This window comes from Aquarana catesbeiana, linkage group LG07 (genome assembly GCF_042186555.1).
Source record: "Aquarana catesbeiana isolate 2022-GZ linkage group LG07, ASM4218655v1, whole genome shotgun sequence".
NCBI classification, from domain to species: Eukaryota; Metazoa; Chordata; class Amphibia; order Anura; family Ranidae; genus Aquarana; species Aquarana catesbeiana.
In genome coordinates this window covers 327,755,309-327,780,219 of record NC_133330.1, presented here as the reverse complement: position 1 = coordinate 327,780,219, position 24,911 = coordinate 327,755,309, and the positions used below count along the sequence as shown (strand labels likewise).

The 24,911-nt window shown below is 43.8% G+C and overlaps 1 protein-coding gene across 2 annotated transcripts in view; it reads right to left on the bottom strand.

The window, feature by feature from the left end:
- ITGB3BP (integrin subunit beta 3 binding protein) overlaps positions 1-24,911 on the bottom strand; it is a 68,357-nt gene that overhangs the window by 23,851 nt on the left and 19,595 nt on the right. The window contains exons 3-4 of one of the 2 annotated variants that reach the window (XM_073593816.1): positions 19,103-19,235; positions 2,859-2,931 (exon numbers count right to left, since the gene is read on the bottom strand). In XM_073593816.1, the coding sequence (XP_073449917.1) occupies positions 2,859-2,931; positions 19,103-19,235 (206 nt within the window). The remainder of the gene's footprint in view (positions 1-2,858; positions 2,932-19,102; positions 19,236-24,911) is intronic. The other variant, XM_073593817.1, reaches the window with a different exon arrangement.

Below are 24,911 nucleotides of genomic sequence, written 5' to 3'. Positions count from 1 at the left end.
CCTGACCAGAGCACTTTTTGCGATTCGGCACTGCGACGCTTTAACTGACAATTGCGCAGTCGTGCGACTTTGCACCCAAACAAAATTGACGTCCTTTTTCCCCCACAAATAGAGCTTTCTTTTGGTGGTATTTGATCACCTCCGTGGTTTTTATTCTTTGCGCTATAAAAAAAAAAAAAAAAAAAAAAAAAAAAAAAAAAAAAAGAAGAAGAGCGACAATTTTGGAAAAAAAAAAAAGCAATATTTTTTACTTTTTGCTATAATAAACATCCCCAAAAAATATATAAAAACTAATTTCTTTCTCAGGTTTAGGCCGATACGTATTCTTCTACATATTTTTGGTAAAAAAAAAAAAAAAAAGAAAATTGCAATAAGCATATATTGATTGGTTTGCGCAAAAGCTATAGCGTCTACAATAGGGGATAGATTTTTATTATTATTATTACGCTCCACTCATTTTTATTATTTTTTTATTAGTAATGGCAGCGATCTGCGATTTTTATCGTGACTGCGACATTATGGCAGACACATCGGACACTTTTGACACTATTTTGGGACCATTGTCATTTATACAGCGATCAGTGCTACAAAAATGCCTCGATTACTGTGTAAATGACACTGGCAGGGAAGGGGTTAAATTCTAGGGGGAGATCAAGGGGTTAAGTGTGTCCTAGGGAGTGATTCTAACTGGGAGGGGGTGGGCTACCACTCACATGACAATGATCATTACCCCCGATCACAGGGAGCAGTGGATCTCTGCCATGTCACTAGGCAGAATGGGGAAGTGCTGTGTTTTGCAAAAGCATCTCCTCCGTGACACGATCGCGGGCACCCGGCAGACATCGAGTCCGCAGGAACCACGGGCACGGTCAAGGAGCACGCGGTGCGCGCCCACAATGCCGCATCTTAAAGAGGACATTTGCCCAGCCGTGCCATTGTGCCGACGTATATCGTTGTGCTCTGGTCGGCATGTGGTCAAAGGACCATGCTGGAGGAGGAGAAGCTCCTTATACACCTGCTGCAGGTCCCACGCATGCACAGTGTGATGGTGCCAGCTAGTACTGATGTTCTCCAATCGGGAGACAGTTCGGGTTGTTCACGTGAATGAAAAGGCAGAACTTTTTGTTTTACTTTTGAATAAAGTGTAGAAGAGCTTGAACCTTTATCAGGTTTTTATTGCTGTGTTCCCGCTAGGAAGGGTCACCCGCCTTTTTTACTGGTGACCGCTGTCATCGAGACAGAAAGGAGTGGAAATCCAAATTTTTACAGTTGTCACCAGGACCTGAGGTGAGGGTAAATCATCCAACCAGGACACCTGTTTCTTTGACAACTATCTGAAGCTGGCTACACATTATACAATTTTCTTTTAGATTTACCAAATCTATATTATATGAGGTCAAACCTAAACACTTTCAATTTGTATGCATTTAGGCAGGCACTACATAGTTGAAGGTAAATCAAAAGGAAAATGAACAAGAAAATTAGAATTCTTCACTTTGCAGAGATTTCCGATCGTATTCTGTTGCATCTCATCAGGACACCAAAAGCAAATCTATATACCAACAGAGGTCATAACCCTTCCCTACTTTACCAATAATATTACATATATACACTCACTGGCCACTTTATTAGGTACACCTATTCAATTGCTTGGTAACACAAACTGCTAAACAGTCAGTCAATCACATGGCAGCAACTCCATGCATTTAGGCATCTAGACGTGGTGAAGACGACTGAGCATCAGAATGGGAAAGTTGCCTGCACTACTTTGATAGGACTTTGTGCCAGAGAGTGTTAGTCGCGCTTCCGAAGTTGCATCAAATTTGTGCTGCAAAGTCACACTGGAAATCGTGAGACTTTGGAGTGAAGCAAGTGTGAATGGAGCCTTAGTAAATCAACCCCAATTAATCTTATAATAGTATATAATAGTATATATAATAGTATATAATAATATATCCATGTTTTATAGTTTTGGATAGAGTGGAAAAGATATTTGAACCAGTCGGGGGTTTTTGTTTTTTCTGCTGTCGATGTCCCCGAAGGTGATTCGCCCGATATGTCATAGTGACTACTATGGTCACAAGAATCAAAAGGGAGGAGAAAATCAAAAAATTGTGAGTTGTCACTGGAAGAAGAAAGGGGAAATCTTCCAATGAGGATGCTTGTTCTGGTGACAACTAATGCCGCGCACACACGACCGGTTTTGCCGTCGGAATAAACCCCGAAGGTTTCTTCGACGGAACTCCAACGGAATTCCATTCCAGCGGTCTTGCCTAAACACGGTCAGCCCAAAGTCCGCCCAAAGTCCAACCGTCCAGAACGAGGTGACGTACAACACGTACGACGGGACTAGAAAAAGGAAGTTCAATAGCCAGCAGCCAATAGCTTCCGTCTCGTACTTGCTTCAGAGCATGCGTCGTTTTTGGTCCGTCGGAACAGCATACAGACGATCGGTTTTCCCGATAGGAATAGGTTCCGTCGGAAATATTTAGAACATGTTCCATTTCTAGGTCCATCAGAATTTTTGAAAAAATAAGTCCGATGAGGCCTACACATGATCGGAATAGACGATAAAAAGCTTCCGTCGGACATTCCGCTCGTGTGTACGCGGCATTAGACAGAGAATTTGGAGATTTCCCCAGGAAGTCTCCTGTAACAGGAGTTTGATTTTTGGTGGTATGCTCACTAAGGCTCACCTAAGGGCATGCAGACAATGGAGCCCATCAAATGGGAAGACTGAGACTGGAATCCATTTTCTCCATTTAGAAATCATTGTATAAATTTATTAAAAACACCGTTTTCCGGCAGCATTCTAATTTCCTTATCATTTGATGAAAGTAGAACCAATTATAACTTACTCATCACTTTCTTCAGCTGCAGGCTGCCCTCTCCTGGTCTCTTCTGGCTCTGCGGGCTCCTCAACAGCTGGATCTATACAAGAAGTGAAAAGCAAAGCATAGTTTTAGCACAGAAACAATACACAGGCTATACTATATATGCTTGGAAAACCACACGCATTTGATCTTTACAGACTAGTGTGAGTAAAAGAGATTGGAATATTTATAGAGCAGTGAAGCTTTGGGCAATATATAACGAAGCTTACAGTGGCGAAAAAATGTTTTTGATCCTCTGCAGATTTTGTACGTTTGCCTACAAAGAAATGAAGGGTCTGTAATTTTTATCATAGGTGTATTTTAAATGATACAGAGAGAATATCAACAAAAAATCCAGAAAAAAACACATCATACAAATGTTATAAACTGAGTTGCAGTTCAGCGAGTAAAATAATTTTTGATCCCCAACCAACCAACAATAATTCTGCCCTCCACAGACTGGCTCCAGTAGGTGCTCATGTGGTACACAGATTAGTCCTGTCAATTTAGGAAGGTGCTCCTAATGACAACTCGTTATGTGTATAAAAGACACCTGTCCACAGAAACTTTTTCTTCTATTCAAACCTCACCATCATGGGCAAGACCAAAGAGCTGTCAAAGGACATCAGGGGTAAGATTGTAGACCTGCACAAGGCTGGAATGGGCTACAAGACCATCAGCAAGAAGCTTGGTGAGAAGGAGACAACTGTTGGAGCGATTATTCACAAATGGAAGAAATACAAAATAACCATCAATCGCCCTCGGTCTGGAGCTCCATGCAAGGTTTCTCCTCATGGAGTAAGGATGATCATGAGAAAAGTGAGGGATCAGCCCAGAACTACACAGGAGGAGTTTGTGAATGATCTCAAGGCAGTTGGAAGCACAGTCCCCAAACAATTGGTAACACAATACGCCGCCATGGATTAAAATCCTGCAGCGCCCGCAAGGTTCCCCTGCTCAAGAAGACACATGTACAGGTCCATCTGAAGTTTGCCAATGAACATCTAAATAATTCAGAGAAGGATTGGGAGAAAGTGCTGTGGTCGGATGAGACCAAAATTGAGCTCTTTGGCATTAACTCGACTCGTCGTGTTTGGAGGAAGGAAAATGCTGACTATGACCCTTAAGCCCCATACACACAATTAGATTTTCTGCAGATTTTTGTCTTCGGCTTTACCAAAATCATGTAGTGCAAGGGCCTGCCTAATTACATCAAATTGAAACTCTTAAAGTGGAGTTCCACCCAAAAGTGGATCTTCCGCTCATTTGTCTCCTCTTTGACAGGTATCCTGTTTCCACTTCCGGGAGTCCGGGCCATGACATCAGCGCGGGGCTCCCTCCTCCTCTTCCTCTCCCTATCCCCGGGCCAGTAGGAGAGAAGAGCGGGGCCCTGTGCATGCGCAGTAGGGACCCACCTGTGAAGCCCAAAGGCTACTCTACTGGGTACCCTTACCCGCAATGGCGGGGGCAGCACCCAACAGCTGATGGAAACATCAGCTGCGGTGCCAACATCGCTGGACTTCAGGACAGGTAAGTGTCCTATTGTTAAAAGCCAGCAGCTGCAGTATATGTAGCTGCTGGCTTTTAATTTTTTTTTTTTTTTGGGCGGAACACCGTTTTAAGGTTTGACATCATATTATATGCTTTTGGTAAATCTGAAGGCAAAAATCTGCAGAAAATCTAATAGTGTGTATGGGGTCCAAGAACACCATCCCTACAGTCAGGCATGGAGGTGGAAACATTATGCTTTGGGGCTTTTTTCTCTGCTAAAGTTACAGGCCGACTTTGCTGCATTAAGGGGCCAATGGACGGGGACATGTATTGTAATATCTTAGATGAGAACCTTCTTCCCTCAGCCAGAACACTGAAGAAGATGGGTCAGGTCCTCCAGCATGACAATTACCCAAAACGTACCACCAAGGCAACAAAAGGAGTGGCTCCATTAGAAGAAGCAGCACATTAAAGGTCATGGTGTGGCCTAGCCAGTCTCCAGACCTTAATCCTATAGAAAATTTATGGAGGGAGCTGAAACTTAAAAGTTGCCAAGAGACAGCCAAGAAACCTCAAGGATTTGGGAAAGATCTATAAAGAAGAGTGGACCAAAATCCCTCCTGAGATGTGTGCAAACCTGGTCACCAACTACAAGACACGTCTCACCTCTGTGCTTGTCAACAAGGGTTTCTCCACCAAGTACTAAGTCATGTTTTGCTTGGGGATCAAATACTTATTTTACTTACTAAACTGCAACTCAATTTATAATATTTATATCATGTGTTTTTTCTGGATTTTTGGTTGATATTCAGTCTCTATCATTTAAAATATACCTATGATAAAAAACAAATATAGAACCTTCATTTCTTTGCAAGTTGGCAAACTTACAGAATCTGCAGAGATCAAATAATTATTTTCCCCGCTGTATTTAGCAGGGATGGTCAATTCCAAACACAGATGACTTCCTAACAAGACACTGGAGGTGCCTACAAGTATATTCAAAACAAGCTCTCCTCCTAATATCCCGTAATGCTATGTGCCGTCTGGACCCACATAGTGCATTGCATTTGCTTGATACTCTCCTCACCAGCCGCACAAAGCTGTTCCTTGGCCGCTCTGATCAAACAAGGAGAGTAAACACATTGGGGTTGATTTACTAAAACCGGAGAGTGCAAAATCTGGTGCAGCCGTGAATGGTAGCCAATCAGCTTTTAACTTCAGCTTGTTCAATGAAGCTTTGACAAAATAAAGCCTGGAATCGGATTGGTTTCTATGCAGAACTGCACTAGATTTTGCACTCTCCAGTTTTCGTAAATCAACCCCAATACCCGGTACTTCCAAGTATGTACTCACTCCATGTGACAGAGTTAGGGCTAGTTTACACTTGCTTCAAAACAAGGCTTCGTACAGGCTTTGTTAAAGCTCTCTGAACGCCAGTCAAAGCTCCTGTTACTAAATAAAAGGTTTAGCTTACAGTCCTGTTTACACCTTGCTTTTGCTTGGTGCTTCGGTGGGGCTTCAAGAGAGCTTTGCTATAGACTTCTATGGAGGATTTGAAGACGCTGTGAAGCACCACTGAAGCTACATGGGGTATCATTTTTGAAGTGAAGTCGAAGCAAAGCAAAAGCAGGGTGTAAACAGGACTGTAAGCTAACCATTTTATTTAGTGACAGGAGCTTTCACTGGCGTTCCGAGAGATTTAACAAAGGGTGTCTGAAGCCTTGTTGAAGCTGAAGCAAGTGTAAATGAGCCCCTAGAGCTTGGGGGTTGGTCTAGTGCAGTGATGGCGAACCTTGGCACTCCAGATGTTTTGGAACTACATTTCCCATGATGATCATGCACTCTGCAGTGTAGTGGAGCATCATGGGAAATGTAGTTCCAAAACATCTGGGGTGCCAAGGTTCGCCATCACTGCTCTAGTGCTATCGCATGAAATTTGGGAGATTCCTGAGACCAGTAAAGAAATGCGAGTACGTGCCACTGGGGAGGGCAGCAAGGGCTTGTCCATCCTACCAGGTGCATCAAGGCGTGCATCTTCTTTTCCCCGTGTAGCGCATTCAGGGCAGCCCATTAAATTTCACGCTCAAAAATCATGCAGGAACAATTTTTAAAGTCACACCACACCAAACTGTATGGTACTGCAGTGCCACGCATTTTTGCGGGTGAGACACACGTGCGTTTGCCAGGAGCGTGGGGCTGCCATTAAGAATACCACCCATGTGCACCTGCAGAAGGCGGCACGTTTATGTGCAGTGCAGGATAACACATGATTTCACATGGGCTCCCACACTGCACCAAAATGTGAATAAGAGTGAAACTTTTGTTCCCACATCATTGCATATAGGGCAGCCCATTAATTTCTATGATGAAGCGCCAGTAAATATAACAAAAACATACAAAAAAAGAATCAGTTACATCAGTTAACAGTGTTCCATGTGCCAAACGTGAAGTTTGTCTTAAATCAATAATATATATATATATATATATATATATATATATATATATATATATATATATATATATATATATATATATATAAATAAATATGGCTGTGACGCTCGGCTTGCCTGGAGTTAGCTGAGACCATCCCATAGCCTGGTACAGTGTTATCGGGCGGCTCTGGCGGAGGCGGTGCCTGAGCATGTCGTGTTATGTCATGGTGCAATGGAGCCAAGCAGAGCGGCCAGTCTCGTGTGCGGGTCTGCGGTATTGGAGAAAGGCAAGCTGGGACCGGGACCATCAGTGCTGTTTAGACTGGAGTGGACTGGAGGGAGCACTTGGCTTGGAGAGAGACTGTCACTGTGACTCAGGATGTGATGTGTTGTGTCAGTGAGGTCTCATCATCTGTGCTGCTGCACACTGCTGTCAGTGTCACTGTGCGAGTCAATTTTATATTTGTGTGCCACCCATTCTAATTTCTTGCCCTCCTGAGTCCTGTCCCTGAGCTAAGGGGCCAATGGACGGGGCCATGTATTGTAAAATCTTAGATGAGAACCTTCTTCCCTCAGCCAGAACACTGAAGATGGGTCGGGTCTTCCAGCATGGCAATTACCCAAAACATACCGCCAAGGCAACAAAAGGAGTGGCTCCATTAGAAGAAGCACATTAAGGTCATGGAGTGGCCTAGCCAGTCTCCAGACCTTAATCCTATAGAACATTTATGGAGGGAGCTGAAACTTCAAGTTGCCAAGAGACAGCCAATAAACCTCAAGGATTTGGAAAAGATCTACAAAGAAGAGTGGACCAAAATCCCTCCTGAGATGTGCAAACCTGGTCACTAACTACAAGACACGTCTCACCTCTGTGATTGCCAACAAGGGTTTCTCCACCAAGTACCAAGTCATATTTTGCTTGGGGATCAAATACTTATTTTACTTACTAAACTGCCACTCAACTCACTATATCGAAAATAAAATAAGAAATATGCTTTTTGCCTTATCTACTTTAAATCATATTGCTAATTGCATATTGTATTTGTCTGTAGCCTAAATACTCTCATTTGCACTTTGAACTGTAATTTTGTAACTTTTGGAAATGCCAGCAAAAACGTGGTGGTGTCAGTAAATTTTGGGTGTTGTGTCAGTAAATTTTAATCTGCTAGGCTGGCAACACTGGCCAGCGATTCTGCGCTGCCGTTATGATTGTTCCCCTCCCGCCGCCCCCTGGGGCTTCTCTCGGTTTGCCGCTGCGATCAGCGAGCCGGAGAATGAATCGGTCGCGGCAGAAAGTTTACCATAGAGATTTCTGTTGACCAGATGGTCCCCAGTCATCTCTATGATGTCACGTCCGGGCTGGCGGAAGTAAACAAAGCCGAGGATGTGGCTGGAAATGCAGAGAGAGTTTTTTTCTTTTTTTATCTCAGCCTTGTCAGCCTGTTTAAATCACACATGTGAGGTATCACCACATGCATTAGAGCAAAAGCACCAATTCTAGTCCAAGACCTTCCCTGTAACTCTAAACATGTAACCTGTACAAATGTTTAAACGTCGCCTATGGAGATTTTTAAGTACCGAACTTTGGTGTCATTCCACTAATGTGCGCAATTTTAAAGCGTGACACGATAGGTATCTATTTACTCGGCGTAACATTTTTTTTTTTTCACATTATACAAAAAAATTGGGCTAATTCTACTGTTGTTGTTCCCCCCCAAAAAAACACGTTTGAGAAGAAAAAGAAAGAAAAAAAAAAAATCACTGCGCAAATAACGTGTGGCATAAAAAGTTGCAATGACCGCCATTTTATTCCCTAGGGCCTCTGCTAAAAAAAAAAAAAAAAAAAAAAACCCACCATATATAATCTGTGGAGGAATCTGTGGAGGTTCTGAGTAATTTTCTAGAAAAAAAAAATAAAATTATGATTTTTACATGCAAGAGCAAAGTGCCAGAATTGGCCTGGATGGGAAGTGGTTAAATGCAGCAATAATTTTCCGTATATATACACTTAGGTCCATTCATATTTGGACACGGGCACAATTTTTAGTTGTTTTCAGGTATTTACCAAAACAGATTCAAGCTATAGTTATAGAATGGATATGGACTAAACGTGCACACTCTCAGGTTTAATTTGAGGGTGTGTCCATCCAAATCCGAGGAAGGGTTTAGGAATTACAGCTCTTAAAGCGAAGTTCCACCCAAAAGTGGAACTTCCGCTCATCGGATTCCTCCCCCCCTCCGGTGTCACAATTGGCACCTTTCAGGGGGGAGTTGGGTGCAGATACCTGTATAATACAGGTATCTGCACCCACTTCCGGGAATAGACTCCCGCGGGAGTCATGCCCCCTCCCGCACTCCCCCGCTGTCTCCTGGGAAAGACACAGGTCCCAGGAGATAGCGGGGACCACTGAGAATGCGCAGCGCGACTCACGCATGCGCAGTAGGGAACTGGGAAGTGAAGCCGCAACGCTTCACTTGCTGATTCCCTCACTGAGAACGGCGGCGGCAGCACCCGAGGATCGAGGGACGGCTCTGTCTCGGGTGCCGACATCGCTGGACCCCGGGACAGGTGAGTGACCTTATTTTAAAAGTCAGCAGCTGCAGTATTTGCAGCTGCTGACATCTAAAAAAAAAAAATTTCGCCGGACTCCCGCTTTAAGAGGGCCCTTTTTTTCCAAGGGATCAAAAGTAATTGGACAATTGAATCAAAAGCTGTTTCATGGCCAGGTGGCATACAAAGCCAAAAGTATTAAAATTGTGCCGGTGTCCAAATATATATATGGACCGAACTTTATACCAGTGTTTCTCAATTCCAGTCCTCAAGGCGCCCCAACAGGTCATGTTTTCAGGATTTCCCTCAGATGAAACAGCTGTGGTACTTACTAAGGCAGTGAAACTGTTCAAATCACCTGTGCAAAATAATGGAGAGCCTGAAAACATGACCTGACTGGAGATGAGGAACACTGCTGTATACATACACACACACACACACACACACACATTATATATATATATATATTGTGTCTGTACTGTCTGTCCTCATGTTGTAAATCACTTTGCAATCTGTTGGCGCTATATAAATCCTGTATAATAGTAATAGGATTTTCCTACAGCTTACCTGTAAAATCCTTTACTTGGAGTACATCACAGGACACAGAGCAGCCATAGTAATAACTATCTGTGACGTCCCAAAGCAATGCCCCTGAGGGGAGGGAGATACCATCATAGAAACTGCCACCAAAGAAGGACCTACTCTGCTATTTGTAATACGCTGAGGGCCAAAGGCTGTATCTTCTACGTGACTGAAATTGACCTGGTAAAAACCCTGTAGATGTATAAACAAAAGTCCCAATAGTTGTCTTGTACACCTGGGCCACTGACACCCGATGATGGATGGCCCAAGATACTCCCACACTGGTAGAGAATCTCTCCCCAGAAAAAAAAAATGTTTTTTTTTTTTGCCATTTAAACCATAGGCATCATTGATAAACTGGGCAGATCCACTGCTAAATATTCGACCCGGATGCCGTCTGGCCCTTTCTGGCTCTTCTGGCAGCACAAACCAGGATTCCTGACCTGTGCCGACAACTCAAGTAGACCCTGAGCGTCTGAACCAACTCTAGATTAGGTAGCGATCTTTCTCCTGCTGACTGTGGATTAGGAGAAAAATAAAAGGCAAGACACTGTCCTGATTCAAGTGAAAAACTAGAAACCACTTTAGGCAATAAAAATGGATGAGGATGCAACATCACCTTATGATGCAAGACCAACAATGGCTCCATGCATGAAAGAGCCACCAACTCTGACACTCCACTTTGTAAAGTGATAGCCACCAAAGAAGCCACCTTCTGAGATAAAAGGACCAACAGAATCCCCCGATTGGTTCAAAAAGTGGCCTCTGCAAGGACAGTCAAGATCAATTCAAGTCCCAAGGACACAAGAATGGCCTGACAGGCGGGACTGTCCAAGTTACATGCTGTATGAGGTATGAAACAAAGGAACGAGATACAATGGCCCCTGGAAAAAATGGATAGGGACAACCTCTGAACTGTACTTAAGGCCAAACTCCTTTCCTCTATCGATTGGAGAAACAAAAATAAAATCTCCCACCCACATATTTCTGCGGGTGCCACTTCCTGGCTTCACCCCAGGCAAAAACTATTTTCAAGTCCTGTAGATGAAGTTCCCCTAAGCTGGCTTCCAGGGGCTCAACAGTGCTGAGATACAGGACTCAAGACCATCAGGTCCCACTGGACTGGGTGTCCAAAGGAGCAACAGCCGCAAGACTCGCCCCCCCCCCCCCCCTCCGGGCTAATTCGGCCAACACTAATATCAGTGTTACTACCTTACGGATTTGTTTGCAAAAGACGTGGCAGAATCCGAAACGGGAGGGGTGGGGAGGGGTGGGGGGGAGGACTTCAAATAAGAGAGAACCAGACCTTAAGGTGTTACCAGTACATGTAGCCCTATTGGCAGTGGGACTCGTGCTGGACACACTTGTCCCAAAGTGTTGTAAAACTTGGAATCTGGTAGAGTCCCCTACAGAGTTCCCCTTGCCACTATCCTATACCTGGATTATGTGAATAAGAATGTGGTACACCCCCTGAGTCGCATGACCTCTGGTGCCGCCCTGGTGGTTGATATATTATATATGCCTGCAGAGGCATTTCCAGATTGAACCTACAACAGGTTTGTCCTATAATCCAGAGCAGGGCATACTAGCCAAACATTCTAAGTTATTGGACAGTATTCTCTCCTGTGGAGACCAAGCCCACTGAACTGTAGCCAGCCTTAAGTCAACTTAGAGAGACTGGCATCAGTGGTTATTTTCCAAATTCCTGAAAAGGAAGAATATCAAGCACCAATTTCTTGCTCTGCAACATCCCGCAAACAGAGCCTTCTAGCAATGTAATGCCTGGATCGTCAAGTTCCATACAGAGAATGAACCTCTACCAAGACCTGAGTAGGGCTGTATGTAGAGAACGTGCTTTGACCTAAAAACAGCTTCCTCCTGTAAAAATATATTGAAGCAACCCCTGGAATTGACTGCTTCCTGAGCTTTGAGAACCCTCCGGAGCCGTGGCCAACCCAAAGGGAAGATGCACAAAAAAAAAAAAAAAAAAAACACTGCTTTCCACTGCAATTACAGAAATCTTTGATGAACCTGGAAACAAACCACCACATGAAGTTGTGCATTTACAGATGAATATAGACCCCAAAGTCTACCTCTTGCAGAAAGGTCATCACTGAACAGTCTAACTTACCTGAAACAGGGGATGTTCGGAGGCTTGAGATCTCAAGATAGACCTTATGTCTCCATTTGGCTTTGGAACTGCTACCATTTAATTGTCTCACAATAATGAGCCCATAACTTCTGCTCCAAGAGCAAATGCAAGGCAAAAGACTGACAACTTTGTGACAGACCCAGACAGTCCCAAGAAGTGCACTTAACCTACCAGGTTTCTGCCGGCTAAAGATGGAACAAACCACCTCAGAGACTGCCCTAAGATCCTCTGGCCTGAGAGGCTCTCAAAACCCAGCAGCCTCAGATGCCTCCCTCACCCAGGTGGGGAAAGCTTACAGCATCTGGTATCTCCAGACAGTCTCCCATCTATTTACTAACCAGGCTTGATCCTGCTTAGGATTCGATCAACCGAGCTCAGGCATGATCAAGGTGATGCGGCCGCAGTCTGATGAAAAATGAATGCGCTAGGAAACACTGCAATGCCAAACACCACAGTGGCTCAGATGTACCCAAAACCACTGTCCATTGGGAGATGTGGACACCGCCAGATCCCTGAACATGAGAGCGGTGCCCCTGCTTCCCCCGGCTGTCACTCTTTTCTGGAACCATTTAACTGGTATAACAGGTAAATAATACAGCAAATATATTATCCAACCTAATATACAGTCCTCCAAGCATGCAGGCCTAAAACAATGTTGGTTTACCTCTATGCAAGTACCTAGATATGCAAAACATGCAGGTATACAAGTATTCTTGCCATTCATGCATTTATATATGCAGTACAAGGTCAATGAGCACACATGCATGTACCCCCAGGCAAATAAGCCCATATGCATGTAGTCCTATGCAAATAAGCACATATGCATGTAGTCCCAGGAAAACAAGTACATATGTATACAGCTTTATGTAAATAACATACGGATGCAGTACAAATGAAAACATGCGTTTTAAGCAATATGGAAACATGCGTTTATGGAAGCATGTGCTTACGCAACTATGCATTTAGGCAAAACATGAAAGCGTGCGCTGTACACACGCATTCATGCAACATGTGTCCATGGAAACAAGCATTTTCACAAAAGCAAGAATGCGTTTATGAAACGTGTTTATGCAACACGTATCCATGCAGACATGTATAAACATGCATCTTTATGCAACCATGTATCTTTATGCGACCATGTATAACCATATATATTTAAGCAAACATGTATTAACATGCATCTTTATGCAACCATGTATCCTTATGCAATCATGTATATTTAAGCAAACATGTATAAACATGCATCTTTATGCAACCATGTATCTTTATGCGACCATGTAAAACCATGTATATCTATATAAAACATGTCTAAACATGCATCTTTATGCAACCGTGTATCTTTATGCGATCATGTATCTTTATGCGATCATGAATAACCATGCCTATTTATACAAACATGCATCTTTATGCAACCATGTATCTTTATGCAAACATGAATAACCATGCATCCTTGTGCAACCATGATCATGTATCTTTATGCAAACATGTATAACCATGTATATTTATGAGAATATGTAAAAACAGGCATCTTCAGCAAAAATGCATTTCAGCAACCGTGTGTTTCAGCTAGTTTGCAAGCAAGCACCTGCTTAACTGCAGTTGGCCCTGTACTAGACCTGCAGGATTTAGCCAAGCACATATGCACTATACTGGAGATACAACCAATTAAAATGCACCCATGCTCATGATTTTCCAAACGCTTATATTTAAACATGCATTTAAGCAACAAGTTTGCAAGCATGTATACTACGCTGCATCTGCCTACAGAGCAGTCAACAACACCTTAAAGTGAACTGCCAACCATCAGAGGTGTATCAACTTACAGTTGTACAGCCCCCCCCCCCCCCCCCCTTTTGTTAGTATCCATGGGCTGCTGCTATGTCTCCAGAGGCCTACTGAACCTGTTGCCACATGGCATGGTCGCCCTTCCTGCCTATATAAAAATAGACCATACTGACCAAGCCTGTGCCCTCTAGTGGCTGGAGGAGAAACAGCAGCCCACATGAGTAAGAGTACATAGTAGACATGTGCACACTGAAATATTTCGTTTTGGAATTTCGTTTTTGTCCGAAAAATGTATTTAGTTACTCCCGAAATTCGTTTTTATTCATTTCATTTTTCGTTAAAAATTGCATTCGTCCGAAAATCCAAATTAAGGTCGAATCTGTCATTGAAGGCTTATGGTGTCTGTCGAATGTTCAAAGAAGATTCGACGGAGCAGCTAAACTGCACGACGCCGTATAGTTTACCTGCTCCGTCGAATCTTCTTAGAACTTTCAACAGACACCATAAGCCAAACTACGTGTGTACTTAGTTCTAGCTATTTTACTGCTCCTCGTCTTTGGTTACAATCAGCCAATAACATTCATCATCATCATTATTTTTATTCATCTTTTCTTCCCTACGTTGAATCTTTTCTCTCTATGTAGAATAATCTTGGACTAAGAGTTAAGGTTAGGCACATTCGACCACAGGTTTGATGGACACAGATTGTCATCATCATGTTGAATCTCCTATCTATATCGAATTGTTGTAGCAACGAAAACGAAAACAAAGCATTTGTTTATGTCGGATCTTTCGTTTTTTCGGATTCTGCACTTTCGTTATAGTTTGTTAAAACGATGACGAAAATACCTGAAATTCGGACGAAAATGAATTCGGACGAAAACTAATGCACATGTCTAGTATATAGCATGATTAAACAGCACACTGCTCCCAGTGGCCACCGGGAGAACAGACAGTCAGAACTCTAATTTTTTTAAAAGACAAACTGCAAACAAATGCAGACTTACCATTCCTGCTGCAGGACTCTGAACATTACAGGAGTCCAATTTTCACCCATCACGGCAAGCTTTGTCATAAAAGACCTTCAGAGACTGGGGTCCCCCCTAATCTGGGGTCTACTCCCCTGGACCTGTATAGCACCCTGCAGGAAAGCACCTTGGTCAGAACAAACACTGCACAGGGTTCCATTACACAGGATCCAATGCCATAAGGCTGCATTACAGGCAAACCTCGAGGAATCTTCTCTCCTTCCAATGAGGCTTGGGTACCATCCATCTTGGCCTTCTTTGCCACATCAAATAGATCTGAATGCATAGTCCCTTGATCCTAGCAGGACCTTCCACCAGGACTTAATCATAGCATAGAGCACTACTCCATCGTGACCATTCACCTTGAAGACACTGGCGAAAAAACTGAGGTACTTCCTGTATGGGAGGGGTTATATAGAGGGGGACTTCCTGTCTTTTAGATTGTGCCAGTGTCCATTCACTTATAGGTGGCGTATAACCCACATAGTAACTACTATGGCTGCTCTGTGCCCCGTGATGTACGATAAAGAAAATAATAATAAATAATATTATACATACATACACACAGGGCTTTTTTCAGCGGAAACGCGGGGGAATGCGGTTCCAGCACCTCCAGTACTGAATGTATGTAATGGCATGGATCTATTGTTGCCTGAGGTCCATTTACGTTAGGGAGGTCTATTGTTGCAGTGTCTGGTGGGTGATCTATCTTTGCTGGGGGGGTTTAGGGCTGCCACATCATCCCTTTAATCCAGGACACTTATGATCTACACAGGTTCTGTGGCTAATATAATGCAGATAAGATACCAAGTGAGTTTAATTACCACCTTAATCAGCCACAGAACCTGTGTAATGTGTGTCCTGGATTAAAGGGATGATGTGGCAACCCTAGGGGGGTTATATGTTGCTGGGAGAGAGACACTGTTGAGGGAGGGGTCTATTGTTGCTAGCCGATGGAGGGTCTATTGATGCTGGGAGACCGACTGTTGCTGGGAGCATTCTGTTGTGGTAGGGTCTATTGTTGCAGGGGGGGGGGGGGATTTTACTGTTGCTGGGAGGGGGGGGGGGGGCTAATGCTGCTGATTGCAGGGAACATATTTTACAGTTTTTTTTGGTTATGATCAACACATTCCATATGAATTACCTAGAACCCCAACATGATACTTGGTTCTGTATTCTCTAAAGGGACAGTACTGGGAGCCGGGTAGGGGGTGGAACCAAGGGGTGACATATATATATATATATATATATATATATATATATATATATATATATATATATATATATATATATATATATATATATATATATATATATATATAATTTTTTTTTTATTTATTCACACATACACACTTTTAATAGAAAAGATGAAGGAGACAAGGACATAGGATCCCAATATGTATATATAAAATTAAAAAATAAAAGTAAAGAGGAATGGTGCCGCTACACTACCCCCATACCATGTCCATACTCTGCAGCTCTAACGACCGTCTGCAGCGAGGAAATGAGATTCTGGCTATATCCATGAGCACACTTAAGAAAAGTAATCAGACTCCTGTCAGGCGTGGATTACACACTGACACACTCAGATGGAGGAGAACAGTTAAATACGCAGCTTGAACAAAGTTTATTAAAACCAATATCATTTACACTTTACATTACCGGCTTTTCTGCTTCTGTTCACAGGGCCGGCGTACAGATCGGCATGCTAAATTTTCTGTCGCAGCAAAAGAACTTTTTGCTTTAAAGAGCACCTGTCAACTTCTAGCAAAGAGTCATTAAAAAAAAAAAAAAAAAAAAATGTATTATAGTGTTCAGCTTTTCCCGCAGCGCTTTCAAACAATACATACAGTAAGTACCAAATTTGCTGCCTGCTGAGCTTTGTGTTTTTAAACAAGGAGCTGTTTGAGTCACCCCATTATTAGCATGATATATTTTTTTAGGGCTCGTTCCTACCTTTGCATTTTAATGCAACATATGCACAGGTTTACCCAGGTTTTTAATGATGCAATTGCATTGGCTTGGTGTGTGTTGGTTGAAAAAAATTCCTGTTTTGATGTGCTGATACATAGTAAGGGGCCTATTCATGATGACTGATCACACCAAAAGCAACCGTGCGCGCGCCCCCCCCCCCCCCCCCCCCAAAAAAAAAAAAATTTAGCCCCATTGGGAAACAAACTTATAAAACATTTGTTGGACGAATGTCAAACATTCTTCTAGACTGTATACCTTTTCCCTGAATTTTCTCTATTACTACATCCTATGGCCAGCTGCAAAATTATGTATAATTTTCTGCTTGAGACATTTCAGAAAAATAGACTGCATTTTAGCTCTTAGATGGTGCTAGTGATCATAGAAAATCATAGCATTAGAGAAAATACAGGGGAAATTCATACAGCCTGGACAAATGTTTGTGACATTCGTCCCAACACATGTTTTATAAATAGACCCCCTTGGTGTAAAGTTAGCCTTAAAGCTGTTGTATACCTGCACAGATTTATTTTTTATTTATTTTTTTTAAAACAAAAAAAACTGCAAGGCAAAGGCATAATGAGCTAGTATGCAGCGCATACTAGCTCATTATGAAATACTCACCTTAGACATGTTCCCTCGGCGTTTCTTCCGGGTATCGTGGCTCCGGCGCTGTAAGCGGCCAAGCCGCGATTACGTCACTTTCGCACATGCACGCGGGGGTCTTCTTCCCCGCAAGGTCCGGCAAAAAAAAAAAAAAAGGTATACAACCGCTTTAATCACTTGAAGACCGGGTGTTTTTCTGACATGTGTTGCTTATAAGTTAAAATCAGTTTTTTTTGTTTTTTTTTTGCTAGAAAATTACGTAGACCTCCCAAACATTATATATATATATTTTTAACAAAGACCCTTGAGTATAAAATGCCAATTGGTACAATATTTTATGTCACACAGTATTTGCCTCTGCTGTCTTTCAAAAATCTATTTTTTGGGGGAAAACACACATTTCAATGAATAATAAAAAAAAAAAAAAAAAAAAAAAAAAAAAAAAAAAAAAGTAAAGTTTTTTTTGTATAATGTGAAAGATGATGTTATGCTGAGTAAATAGATACCCAACATGTCATGCTTTAAAATTGCACACACTCGTGGAATGGCAACAAGCTATGGTACTTTAAAATCTCCATAGGCGACAGTTTAAAAATGTATAATGGTTACCGGTTTAGAGTTACAGAGGACTTATGCTAGAATCATTTGCGGCGATACCTCACTGTGTGATTTGAACACTGTTTACATTTGCAAGCGAGACTTCAGTATGTGTTCACTTTGGCGTGTGAGCACGGAGGGATGGGGCGCTTTAAAAGCATCAAAACAAACACCAAAAACCAGCATTTTTGAATACTTTTGATTTTTGATAAATGGTACCTTTGGCTCCTGAGTAAACCGGAAGTGTCGTTGTGACATTGCTTCAGGGTTTCTACATCCAAAACCCAATTAAAGCCAAATCTGGCTTTGTTCGGGTCTCCGGCCAGCCGGGGGACATGCCAGCTGGTGGCTCGAATCTCCCGGTAGGATGGGAGAGCCCAGGCGAGCGGCAGAAGGGAGGGGGGGCGGCGGGGACGTCCCCTCCCGCTGCTTGTAATAACAGCCGAGCTTTACTACTAGAGAGCCAACTGTCTGCTCTAAAAAACGGTACCGGGGTGATGCCTGGGAAACCACTTGAAGCCAATGACATACAGGTATGTGATTTGGTGGCCAGTGGTTAAAGCTGAAAGTTTATTCTGCCTTCACGGATTCCTCCCCCCCCCCCCCCCCCCCCATGGGAATAAGAACTTTAAATAAAACCTGCTTTTTTAACCTACCTAATTTTAAACTTAATGAGGTATTCACTGTGCTTCTCTATGCATTGCAGGCAGCTCATGGCTGGTGGGAGGGGTACTTGGGTTTTATTTAAAGTGCCTTTTTTTTTCCTGCTTTAGATTTGCTCAGCGATGAGTAAGTGAAGACACTCATACCAAGCTGTCAGCTTGTGGTACGGGGAGACCATAAAATGTATGGTTTTTATTTTAGGCCCTTTAAAATGATGAGGTTATATGGACACAGATACAAATGCAATTTAGTGGAGTGTGTGTGCCTTTGGATATTTCAGACATGGAGTTTGGTGAACGCCGTTCTCCGTGTGTCTGCTGTGGGTGGCTGTGGGTGGTCATACAGAGGTCATCATAGAACAATACACCTACCTTCTCTCCTTTTCTTCCCGACAGGCTGTCTACCTTTCCGCTCTGAATCTTGCGAGGGGCTCATTCGACGAGTTCCGGTGAGGGGAGAATAAGCACTGGGATTCTGTGTGTGCAGAAAGTTACCATTTTCAGACTATAAAATAAATACATAATTAACCCAACCTTATACATTCTATACACACAGCAATGTCTAGTCAAGGGTCCAGTGACTTCACTGAGATTGCAGCCTATCCATTCACTACACACCAGTGACATCACTGAGAATGTAGCCTATCCATTCACTACACACAAGTGACATCACTAAGAGTGCAGCCTATCCATTCACTAGAGAGCGATGACATCACTAAGAGTGCAGCCTATTCATTCACTAGAAAGCAATGACATCACTAAGAGTGCAGCCCATCTATTCACTAGACAATTCTGTACAAAGACTTCTTCAGTGAACAATGATAGTATCACAACTCTTACATTCACAGTGTATACTCATTTATTTGTTGATTCTACATTATGGAAAATCAGAAGGGAGAGATGCCATAATTTTGGTACATTAGGGGAGGCTGGAAATTCATTGGTGATACTTCTACATAGAATTCATTGAGAGATATAAAAATCTGCCATGTGAAGCAGCTCATCAGTTTGCAGAAAATTAGATTTTTTGTACTTACCATAAAATGCATTTCTTGGAGTCCATTGGGGGGACACAGGAATTCAGCTACAGTCAGGTTATACTGCCGCCTACAGGAGGATTGGACAATGGCAAACAGAAAAATTGTAAGCCAGCCCCGCCCCCCCCCCCCCCCCCCCATGTATGACCCCTCCTTTACCCAGCGTACCTTAGTTTTGTAGTAAACAATACCAAGAGCATAACCAAAAAATGCAGAAGAATGGGAGTAGTGTCACAAAAAAATAAATAAATAATAATAAAAAAAAAAAAAAAAAAAGAGTCCAAGATATAGATTTTACTGTAAGGACAAAAATCGTATTATCTTTATTGTCAAATGAAGGTCACAGGAATGCAGATTGAGACATCCAAAAGCAGTTAAACCGTGGGGTGTACAACACAGCAAAAAAACACTAACAGGCTTCACTTAAAGGACTAGGGACTGTCTGCAGCCGAGGAGCTGCCCGAGGGACCAATGCCTGAATCTGAATGGATGAGGTGGTGCCAACCTGCAAACACAACCAAAAGGAGAGCATAAATGATCAGCCTGATGCTCCAGACAAGGATGAAGATGGTCAGCCCCAGAGGGGAATCACTCCACTGGGAAGGGAATACCAAAAATACCAAAAGTCAAAACGAGAGGGTGATCAACCAGAACTCATAAAAAAAATGAAAATAAATAATACTAGGGACAACCCCCAGAAGGATCAGATCCAAATGGAAGCTGGTATAAAAAAAAAACAAAAAAAAAAAACAGACCATGCAAGAGAGACTAGCCAATCTACATGGGAAGGCCCGAGGTCTGGCAACCCTAACCTTTAGGTTTAAGGGGATTGAAGTTCATGACAAAAGTAGGTCAGATAACCAATCTCTCTAAGCGAGGTACACCAAAGAATGTACAGTATTATTACATCCCAATAGACCACAACGGTGTGAAGTGACCCTGAGACCACTGGAGAACTCAAGGATTTTATTCCACTAAGTCAACATGACAGAAGGAGGGTGCAAGTAAGACATTGACACAAGGGTAGGCAGGCATGAAAATTTGATCTCAGCCCAAGACTGGTGAAATTGGAACCACCAAGACACAGAGGATGAAACTAAAACAATTGCAGAAGAATGCTGCGGAGCTTGCCCAACCCCATACACAGCAAAGAGTCTTAAAAGTTCCTGATCCTGCCAGGTCCAGTGAATCATAAACAGCCGTGCAGCAAGAGATGGTAATGTTAGCTAAAACATTAAGTGCATTTACCCGATTAAAGGCAGGCCGCAAGAAGGAGAAGCAACGCCGAGGTCAAGAGGTCTCACAAAGTCCTTTGGACATATTCTGTCCCCAGCAGAGAGTACTTGAAGCAGGAAGCTAGGATGTTCCACCTGCTGACAATTCAGGGGCCAGAGGTCTCTGAAGTTGAGATCTGGTCGACAAGTAGGATATGAATCACACCCATACACCTAGGATGGTGTCCCAAAAGAGTCCGAAGCAGGAAATTTTATCAATGCAAGTTGCTCTAATCAAACCATTTGATTAGAGCAACTAGACTGTAATCCTGATGATTGAGGTACTCCAGTGACTGAAATGCCCCAAGTACAGAGAGAAAAAAACACCCCAGTTAGCTGTTTTTACCCCCAAAGCCCTAACTATTCAATGGAAGAGAAGGGTTGAACTAATGGAAAACACCGTAGTGCTTAAGATGACCCTACTTGCCCACTGGTGACTGCCAACACTGGAACCCAGCAAAACCTGATCTGGCTGGATTGTGCAGGCGTTGGGCCCATTGGGAAGGTGCTGCTGACTACAAAGATCCATAAAGCCGACTCTCTTTACAGCACACTCCCAGGTGGGACCCAGGACCATTTACCTGGTTCCAGATCAGAGACGCTGGTTCCCTCAGAGGATATTGGCAGATGCCCTCAGAAGCACTAGGGGAGTATGGTCTGGGGACACCCATAGACACAGTATTGTCCCCTATGTGTCTATGTGCATACTGCACCCATATAGTGGTAATGCAAGTAGGCCAACAGTAAGAGACAAGGCTTCAGTTACTCACCAACTGGTGCTAGTGAAGCAGCCATAGTTGACCAGGTCATTGTAGGCAGGTAGTGGGAACTGACTGGAGATTGGAATTCCATGTGCTACTTACAAACAGGATCAGCAACATGGTCTTCCTCTACGCTGAATGGCAAAACAGAAAGAGTGACTAGTAAGGTAGCTCCTGATGCTATAGCCTGAATGGCCTTACTCTTAAAGTGGGTCTTCAGAGACAGGGTCACTATCTGGGGCTTTGCCATAGCTGTAGACCTGGAAATCGCTCTGTGGCGAATTTTCACCAGTATACCCAGGTCTGGAAAGCGCAACAATGAAGAGCCCAGTGACCCACAATAAATCAAGGCTGTCAAGGTCAGATGAGTTGGATGCCGCTGGCTAGTGAGGGTGCAGGCTGAGGAAAGGTCTGTCCAGACCCAAAGCACACTGCAGAAATTGGCCTAGATAGCCCAGCTGCCGCACACCTCACCCAGCCCTAGGGGTTAGCAGGCAAAAGAAGCCTCAGCTCAATTCATCCAGACCACAACTCCAGCATGTTTCTCCCCCCCCCGAGGCTTAATCATGGAGAATCCAGAGCCCAGTGCTTGAGGTTCATATTTTGGGCTAGCCCTGCACATTCAGTCCAGCAAGGTCATGGCACCAAAGTCATGCTGAGGAAAGGCCAATCCAGATAGCTGCTATGTCGAGACCAGCTCAAGCAGCAATGTACCAAGGAATTTTGACTGAAGTCAATTTAAAAGCTTGTAGGCAGGTGCAGTTTATTTTCTCCGCTGTAAGTGGCGCCCAACCGCAGCAGCATTGCAGTTGGAGGGGGATGTCAAAAGGAACATGGTCACTGGGGAAGCCATCTGATTGGATGCTGCCGCCCCATGTGACTCAGGCAGCGCCTATTTAAACCCCTGGCTCTTAGGCCTGGCATGCATTTCGCATGTGGGTCGTGTAGGGACAGGTCACCTGTCTGACAGGGACAGTGGATAGCGGCAAGGAGAGGTTCCAGACAAGTACGGAAAGGTGAAGGATACGCCATGCTTCCTGGACATCTCCCCTGTTGTGTATGGACTGGCCAGGCTGCATTCAGCCCCTCAAAACACACGCTGTCGGCACACCCAAGATCTGCTCTGCTACGCTTAGTGGTTTCACTATGAACGTTCCTGGTTGCTGAACGTTTACAAGAATACATGTTCTGTTCTCTGCAACTGGAGTTTTTGCTGCCGCCGCACCATGCTGCCACCTCTCTACACTCTGTTCAAACAATAACTAATAAAATGTCCATCCTCCTTGAACACTAGCCAAAAAAAAAAAAAAACAAAAAAAAAAAAAAAAAACAGGGTATGCTGGGAAGAGAAGGAGTTATACTGGGGGCCGGCTTAAAGTTTTTCTGTTTGCCAGTGTCCAATCCTCCTGCAGGTGGCAGTCTAACCCAGATCTACATTCCTGTGTCCCTCAATGCATGACAAAGAAATGCCATTTTTTAAGAGGAGTTCACCTTTAATACACTTAAGCGTGAAGATGACCCAGCAACATAAGACCTCTAGTCACGTCAGTCCTGACCAATATCTCAACTGATGCTCGTTACCATCTCCTTACTATTAGAACCCACATTTCCGCCCCTCGCTGGCATGAGAGGGCCATCATCTACTATACCATGATACATTTGGCACCACGGCGGATCCATTTGGCACCTGCCTGACGCTGTGACGGTATCTACAAACATAACAGTGATAGTTCAGTTTTATTTTATACCACTGTAATGACGGAATAATTTATCGAAGCAGTGCTATTTTTATGGCTTAATTACGGGAGATTAGCCGAGGTAAACAATTATGGTGTCCGCATAAAAATGCCTGCCTGGGTTCCATCTCCCGTTCGCACATTCTAATCTGCTCGATGTAACATTATCATAATTCCATATTGTTTCGAGTGGTGGTCGATGACAAGACGGCTGCTGGGGTAATTACACTGCTCAGAGCTGACAAATGACTCCCCTTCAACTTCTAACGCATTCTATTTGCAAAATGACTACGGGGCGCACAGAAATACACTTGTCTTTTCGGTTATTATGGGTCTGTCCTGTCGACAGCCCTTAAATCCAACATGATGAACCCCCCCCCCCCCCCTTCCCCAATGTTAGGCAGGGTATGTCAGGCTACTAATACAATCTAGATTGATTAAAAAACAGTGGCAGATGCAAAGTTGTTGGATCCTGTTGCAGGCAATTTAACTGTTTGGAACTGCAAAAGTGGGAGATATTTTAAAGAGAACCTGTTGCCAGAGCATTACTGGGAACAACCCAACCCCCCCCCCCCCCCCCCCGGAGGGGAATGCAGCCCAACCCCCGCCCCACCACGCGAGAGAGACGGATGGGAATGCAGCGTCCCCTCCCTCCCCCCTCCTTTTGAGACCCCTGCTGGCGGGTCCTGGCCCCTCCCCCTTGCCAAGTGTCCCCAATAACAAGGCTCTTGCTATGGGGGCACTCGAGCAGGCTCAGTCCCAAGTTAGAGTGCAGTTCGGCCCCGCCCCCACGTTCTCTCCTTACTGGCTGGGATTGACAGCAGGAGACAATGCCGCCCGCTGCTGTGTGAGCCAATGAGGAGAGAGAGAGAGAGACTCAGGAGAGCCGCTGCTCTCATGCCCATCCCTGGATCAAGATGAGGGTCAGATAAGTATAAGGGGGGGCTGGGCGAAGCTGCACCCAGGTTTTTTTTTACCTTAATCCATTAAAGGTAAAAAGCCTTGAGCCTTTGGAAGCACTTTAATTGGGAGCAGCATCTGTGTCACAATTGAAATGAATGGGACTGCCTGCACAGAACACTTGTACAGCCCCATGCAGGCAAATCCAGCCCTCACACGGGCGTATTCCATAGTACACCTGTGTGATTGAGGCCTAAATGTCAGGGCTGGGCTCAGCCCTTCCTTCTCTGGCCGCTCAGTTGTTAGCTAAGTGCCAGCTCCCATCTCTCTCCACAGTTATTCACCTATTGATGATATCCTGCTCGTCAGTCCTGCCTACTTAAGCTGCCAAGTCCAGAGGAGCTCTGCCTTCACCTTGGTCAACATCACAGAAACTATCTCCTGCGATCCTGTTCAAGACTTGCTTTGCCGAC